Here is a 7,547-nt window from a genome sequence, read left to right on the forward strand (position 1 = left end):
CTGACTTTGTCTGTTTTTTGTCTCTTCCACATAGGAAGAAGGTGTTAGATTTCTACCAGCGAGCCTGCCTCTCGGGGTACTGTTCTGCCTTTGCATACAAGCCAATGCATTGTGCCTTGTCCTCCCAGCTCAACGGCAAGTGCATAGAACTGGTGCAGGTCCCTGGGCAGAGTGCTATCTTCACGTGCTGTGATCTCCCTGGGACAACCCCCATCAAACAGAGCAGTCGGAGGAATAGCTGGAGCTCAGATGGTACGTGTCTTTTGTGCTGTCTGGAATAAGGTCTGCTGCTGGGCCAGGAGCTCGCTTTCTGATTGCTCTAGAGCTGCACGACCATCGTTAGTCAGAGCAGCAGATGGAGGTTGAGAGCTAAGCATTTCTGAAGTAGATGAAGCAGCTGGTAGGGATGTTTCTAGTCAAGTTATTGAAGCTTGCAGAGAATTCTTTTACTTGTGGGAAGTCTGTGTCTTCAAGCAGACAACTGAGAGTCAAGACTTCTGGGTATTTCGATACTTGGTTTGTTATTTGTCTAATTTTATGGAATTCCCACGTGTTGGGTTTTCAAAGGAATTAATGCACGGTGGTATGCAGCTGTGCTCCCTTGATGGATTTTGTTGCTGTGCTGAAGGAACTGATTCCCACTAGATGAATTGTACATCTGTGCATTTGTGCTCCAGAACAGCAATGGAAACCAAGAGACGAGCACACACCATTACAGAACTCCAGAAGGCTCTTTTGGAAAACCAGTCTTAATCTCTTCCTGCCTTGGTCTCCTGTTTCGTAAAATGTGAATAATGGGGTTTCCAGCAGCTGGGAGGCAGTTGTGACCAAATGTTTTCAAAACACTTTTCAGTCCCACCTGTGGCAAGCCCTGCAACTGTGTGAAGTGTTTTATTATTTTATTCCTCAAGCTGCATCCAGCTCCCATTCACCACAGGATGATCTGGTGATGGTGGAGAAACCCTGTCAAAGAGCCCTTCAGGCTCTTTGGGAGCGTTTGCAATGTTGCTGGAGGGAACATGACCCAGTTGCATTGCATCAGCCCCTCGTACTCTGATGCTGCTCTGCCTCAGCTAGACTTGCCGTGCTGTTTAAGCACAGTATGATGTGTTTAAAATGCACAAGTGAACATTATGCAGCATACATCCTTTACCTTTCTGCCCCACTTTCTTGTGACTGATCCCTGCCTTCTGTTTTGGTTTTTTCCCTTCCGTGCTCACCGTTTCACACTTATTTTCTTGGTCACATACGTGGGGATGTTCTGAAACTGCTTCTGTGATTGGTATGCTGGGACAAATGGACCTCTCTCTCTCTTTCCTCCTGTGCGTGTATCTGCATGTTTCTGTGTATCTGAGTGTTTTCTTGGTGGCCTCTCCCACCACGTGTGCTTTGTCTGATGCCCATGTGGCCCTTCGTGTCTCAATGTGCCTGCTGTGCGTGTATCTGCATGTTTCTGTGTATCTGAGTGTTTTCTTGGTGGCCTCTCCCACCACGTGTGCTTTGTCTGATGCACATGTGGCCCTTCGTGTCTCAACGTGACTGCGTGTTGTTTGCATGCCTGAAGAAGGGATTGGGGAAGTGATGGAGAAAGAAGACTGTATCCAGGCTCTGAGCGGACAGATCTTCATGGGAATGGTCTCATCTCAGTATCAGGCCCGTCTTGACATTGTCCGCCTCATTGATGGATTGGTCAATGCCTGCATTCGTTTTGTCTACTTCTCCCTGGAAGATGAGCTCAAAAGCAAGGTAAGCTCTCTTTGCAGAACTCCCTGAACTTGCCTGTCCCCTGGTTGTCTGACTGGAGAGTTGAGCTCCGATGCAATCCAAGGTTAATCTGATTCAGCTAGCTAATGGGTCCAGAAGGCACCAATATGGCATTGGTCTGGGTCTGCAATACTCTGGCCTGGACAGTGATACTAAAATCTTTTGTCTGCTCACCTGCAGGTGTTTGCTGAGAAGATGGGTCTTGAGACCGGCTGGAATTGCCACATATCTTTAACCCCTAATGGTGATGTGCCTGGCTCAGAGATCCCTCCCTCTAGCCCCAGCCATGCCGGCTCTCTGCACGATGACCTACATCAGGGTGAGAGAACTGCACCTAAGCCACTTTGAATGCCACGTGTTTCCTGGATGGTTCTTTTAAACCCATTCGTAGGTTCCTGTGTCCTCACGAGATACCCGATCCTTCAGAGCTTTGAGCACAAAACTGGATGGGCCTGAGGTGTGTGTGTATGTGTGCGAGCGAGAAAGCTTTACATTTGTAGCCTTTCTACCCAGTCAGTACCACGTTGTTGGAAACAAACCTCCTTCTGTGCACCAGCTGCCATGATTTTACAACTGCTCATTAGTGCTTTTGGTTCTTGCTGGGGCCCTGGTCAACCTGAGGGTCTCTTACCTGGGCATTGCTCTATTTCCTTACTTCAGCTGGGATTTCTTTCCTCTCCTTCTCCTAGTAGAAGAAAGAGAGCAGAACAGATAAACCACTGTATCTCAAAAGAGCAGAGACTAGGCTCACTTATCTACCTCTGAGCAGATTAGTCATCTAAAAATACTGCATTTTAGATGCCTGAGTGGGATCTAAGTATTGCTAACCTAGAAAAACAGGCTCACGTTTCCTGGCTTCTGCAGCAGCATGTGAATATACCATGTGGGTGGCACAGGGTGGCAGAGGCAGGTTTGTGCTTTTTGTTTATGCTACTTCTTTCTGCTCTAGTTTCTCGAGATGATGTAGAGGGGCTTCTGCTGATGGAAGAGGAAGGGCACTCGGATCTCATCAGCTTTCAGCCAACAGACAGCGATATCCCCAGCTTCCTGGAGGACTGTAACAGGGTGAGTCCCCCTTGCCCTACACGCTGTCCTCTTGTCATGGTCGTCAGTATCACCTTATTACTCGCAGAGGGAATTCCTCTTCGAAGCAGACTGATTGACTGGTTTGCATTGGGACTTCTAATTTCCCCCACCCTCTTCCGTCTTGGTATCTAGAGCCTGGGAAGTTCAGGATTCTCTCAGTTAATCACTTTCACTGAGCAGGTCTTTTCTTTAGAGTTTAGGAATGGACATGACCACACATGGGGTAGCTTTGAGAGCTACAACTCAGTCCAGCTGGGTCCTCTTCTCCTGTCCTGGGCAGCTCCCTCTGAAATGCCTCTCCTTCAGACACACACTCCCCTGCTTAGCCTCCTCTTTCTCTTTTTCAGGCCAAACTCCCACGGGGGATCCACCAGGTGAGACCTCACCTGCAGAACATAGACAATGTGCCTTTGCTGGTGCCCCTCTTCACAGACTGCACCCCAGAGAGTAAGTGGCAGAGAGCCCAGGCCTGTCCTACTACTGCCCACAAATACCTTCTCCATCCATTTGCTCTGGCTCATCTGGTGTGGACGTGAGTGAAGGGAAGGGGAGGAGACACAGTCCAGAAATCAAGAAGGACATTTTGATACTAATGACCCTCTGTTGCTCTGTGGGAAGCCAGGTGTTGACTGCACATCAGTGCAGCAGTTCCCTGGCTACAGAACTGGGCTAAGAACCACTCCTCTCAATTTGCATCCCTAAGAGACACAAAAGCAAACACCCACAATGCTACTGCCTTTTATTGAATAAGCATTAGCAGTGTGCAAGGAGACTTTGATCTCTGCTCTCAACCCTCGCTGCCTTATATAACTCAGAAATCACTTCCCAGAATAATTTTCCTCTGGCAGTTACTGTTAACAGCTTCTACTGCTTTGCAGAGTTTTTGATTGCAGAGACCAGAAAGAATAAAATCTCTTTACCTCTCCAAGAGAAACTCTTTTGTCTAAAGGGCTGAGTGCTCAGCTTGTCCACCCTACAGTAAAAGTGCCAAGCATCATTATGACTTGGCATTTTGGGTACCTCTGGCCATGGTTTACTGAGTGCCATGAGAACCAGTTAGACCCCAGTCTGCCTGAGTGGTCAGAGCCCAGCAGATTTCCCCTGTCTCTGACAGAAGGGGCAGTTCCCCTCTTCATCTAAGCCCTCACTGTGCTGCAGATCTGGGTGCACCAGTCATTTAGGTAAGTTGTTTACACAGGAATCTGCAGAGGCTTGGGGTTTTTTTGCCTGGAGCATTCTAGAAAATTCATATACACACAGAGCTACAGAAGAAAAATCAGATCAAACAGCAGCTTTGATTTAAAGGCCCTGGGAGGGTGTTGATAAAAAAGATCCATGAAGGCTAGAGGTAGTGGTGGTGGTGCAGGAACAGGGGCTGGCTCCCAGTATGGCTCTGCTACTGGAGTGGTTTGTTACAGTCCTGCTGTTCCTCTAGACTTGGAACATTAGTGATGTGCTGCTGAGCAGAGTTTTAAATTGTGTCATGATTTTAAGTTTGAATTATTTAGGTTTATTTAACTTCTGCTGTTTTCTAACAAGACCGTTTGATGCTGAAGCCACCTGTATCCCATACCCAGGCTATACCTACAGCTCTGGTCTGAAAGACCTGTGCCAGAAATGCAAATCTGTGGGTCACAGATTTGTGAACCCAGCTCACTTCCTGCATGAGGCAGGTACACAGGGCACGTGAACTGCAATTCATTCGCTAATTGCATACTTCAGCTTTGGAGCTCACTCATATGACTGATGTGTATCAGTTGGGGGGTCGTTAAAAGATCGGACTGCTTTGTATCCAGATGGGGAAGGGTGTGGGAAACACTACATCTTGGTGTGGATAATAAGCAAATGTGTTTCTCCTTTTGTCCCTTTGCAGCCATGTGTGAGATGATCAAGATCATGCAGGAGTATGGGGAGGTGACTTGCTGTCTGGGAAGTTCTGCCAACCTTCGGAACAGCTGTCTCTTCCTGCAGAGTGATATCAGGTTGGGCAGGACCCAGACTCCTCCAGCTGCTTTTGTCTTGAGCTTAGCAAATGCCACACCAGACCTGTGGGTCGTGCAGGCAGATGCTCACGATTGCTCTCTCCATTATTAGCTGCATTTGTCTGCAAAGGGGAGATTTGGGTGGAACTGGATGGGATGACTCCCTAGATCCCTTGACACACAGAGATATTTCTCTCCATCTTTAGGAAGAAGAGGTTGCTTTAATGCCAAACTATTGTGCACCAACTAGCATTACAGGTTCTTACTGGGTGAAAGAGTGAAAATTCTCCTCTGAATCAGCCAGCTTGACCAAACCCAAATACGTTCATTATTTCTCTGTGAATAGCTAAAAGTCTAGGGAGGTTGATCTTAAATTCACTGTGCAGCTCAGGACCTTTCTGCTAGCAATGTAGATAGAGGTGGCACAGCACGACTTTAGAATCTGGGCCATGGTGAAACAGTTTCTCCTCTGGGATGAGAGCTTTGGCTAATGCTCCTGTGTCCTTGCAGTATAGCCCTGGACCCTCTCTACCCATCTCGCTGCTCCTGGGAGACTTTTGGCTATGCCACCAGCACCACCATGACTCATGTCTCTGATGAGCTCACCCCACTGCAGCTTTCCGGGCAGCTCAACAGCCTGCCTTGTTCCATGTCCTTCCGCCAAGAAGAGAGCACCAGCATCATCAGGCTTATAGAGCAGGTAAGCCAGGCATATCCCCCCTCTCTAGTGCTCGCCCCTCTGCCTGCAGCTCGCAGCTCAAAGCCAGGAGGGAGCTCACAGGAGCATTCTTGTTGAGCTGCTCACAGTAAGCTGCCAGCATTAGCTTTGCTCATGTCTCCTCTCCTTTGTTCAGGAAGCACAACAGAGATACTCTTCCTGCCTGGCCCTGCTGGTCCAAGGTGTAGGGGGTGGTTTGGAAATGGTGCCTTGTGGCAACAGAGCATGAATCTTGTTCAACTGGATAGAGTATAAACTTGCAGAGATCCCTCACCGGGCAACAGTACAGTGCTGGGGAGAGGCATTGCCCCAGAAAAGCCAGGAGGTTTAAACCATCTTACCCCTTGGCTAAATTCTGCCTTTCCCTTACAACTTCTACATCTAGGCAAGACCTTCGCCTTCTGTTTACAGAATGCATCCAGCTCCTCTCCCCTCCCACTTCCCCTGCAGGCCACATATTCTGTCCCTGCCTGCCAATAATTGCTCTTGGCTGATAGCTGCTCCCATCACAGCGAGGGCTCTGAGGGCTTGTGCTTCCTTCCAGGCCAGGCATGCAACCTATGGGATCCGCAAGTGTTTCCTCTTCCTGCTGCAGTGCCAGCTGACCTTGGTTGTCATTCAGGTGAGTCCTGGCCTGGCTGGGGACAGCACTTAGCTCAGAGGGCAGGAGTGCTGCAGTGGAGCAGCCTTGTCAAGAGGAAGGTGTCCTTCAGTGAGGTTTACACAGCATATTTGGGGAAGTTACAGATGGAGACTCTTGATCTCAGCCTGCATTGCCCCTTCTCCAGGGGTTTCTTTTCAAACCCGTTTTCTTTGGAGAAGAACATCCCCTGCAGCAGCTGCCCCAGCAGCCTGGAACACATTGAGGGGCTGTGCAGTGGCAGCCTAGTTACCAGCTCATCCCGGTGTTTGGGGAGGGCACTTTGGGTAACAAGACTGTCCTAGCACTGCTTACGCTCTTCACTCTGGCTTGTTCCTGTCCAGTTCCTCTCCTGCCTGGTGCAGCTGCCCCCCATCCTCAGTACCACAGACATCGTGTGGCTCTCCTGTTTCTGCTATCCACTGCTCAGGTGAGTCTGTCAGACAGGGTGGAATCACATGCCTCCCACCCACAGAATGCACAGTGCAGGCCCCCAGCCTCACTGTGAGCATGTTAAAAGGAAGCTGACATCACCCACAGCATGCTGAAAAGGCTGCAAGAATGTTTCCAAGCACCTGCTTTGACAAGGTGCTTGGAAACACAGAGAGGAGCATTTGTGCATGGCTATGTTAGCCCTGCCTGCTCTCTCAGAGCTGCTGGTGCCTTGTGGCTTCAACCTCCAGCTGCAAATCAGCTTCTAATCCTGGTACAGTTGCATTGGCTGGAGTGGAATGGGTGTCAGGCAGGGCCCAGGCACCATGGGTGGCTTTTTCCCCATCACACATTTGAAGGCCACTTCTCTCCCTGTCTGTACCTGCCATGAGTGATACCTTTTACAACAAATGCTTAAGGCAGTGGCAATGCTCTAAGCAGACTGAGAATGTTATTTGATTTCAACTGTTAGACACAGACATAAAGCAATAGTTCTGGTGCCTGAACTTGAACTGAGAGACTAACTTACCTTTCTGCAGCATCTCGCTCCTGGGCAAGCCTCCCCACAGCTCCATCATGACCATGGCAACAGGAAAAAACTTGACTTCCATTCCCAAGAAGGTAGGTGGCCATCAAATTAAAACTGTTCACAATTCACACATTTTTCTCTTCTACTTTGTCCCAGCACTGATGCATAGCTGAAGTCCTGTGCCTTCCCAGCTGGCTTAGTGAATTGATCCATGGCATGAGCCGTGCTATCTCAGAGCCTGGCACGGACAGGAAGGAAGTCACTTAGTGCCAGCATACCCACAGGGCAGATCCACAGTGCAGCATCTCATCTGTACTACAGCTTGTCTTTTGCAGCCACTGATTCCCTGATGGGTCATGCGGGGGAGGTTGGGCCAGCGACATGCCCATGTCATCC

At 49.2% G+C, this 7,547-nt stretch overlaps 1 protein-coding gene across 1 annotated transcript in view; it reads left to right on the plus strand.

Annotated features, from left to right (window-relative positions):
- KIAA0195 (KIAA0195 ortholog) overlaps positions 1-7,547 on the plus strand; it is a 28,918-nt gene that overhangs the window by 18,062 nt on the left and 3,309 nt on the right. Inside the window, 10 exon segments of the mRNA XM_010135459.1 lie at positions 35-252; positions 1,565-1,746; positions 1,945-2,083; positions 2,714-2,829; positions 3,198-3,297; positions 4,724-4,832; positions 5,343-5,532; positions 6,095-6,172; positions 6,535-6,620; positions 7,162-7,325. Of these exon segments, the coding sequence (XP_010133761.1) occupies positions 35-252; positions 1,565-1,746; positions 1,945-2,083; positions 2,714-2,829; positions 3,198-3,297; positions 4,724-4,832; positions 5,343-5,532; positions 6,095-6,172; positions 6,535-6,620; positions 7,162-7,325 (1,382 nt within the window).

This window comes from Buceros rhinoceros, unplaced genomic scaffold (assembly GCF_000710305.1).
Source record: "Buceros rhinoceros silvestris isolate BGI_N320 unplaced genomic scaffold, ASM71030v1 scaffold10884, whole genome shotgun sequence".
Taxonomy (NCBI): Eukaryota; Metazoa; Chordata; class Aves; order Bucerotiformes; family Bucerotidae; genus Buceros; species Buceros rhinoceros.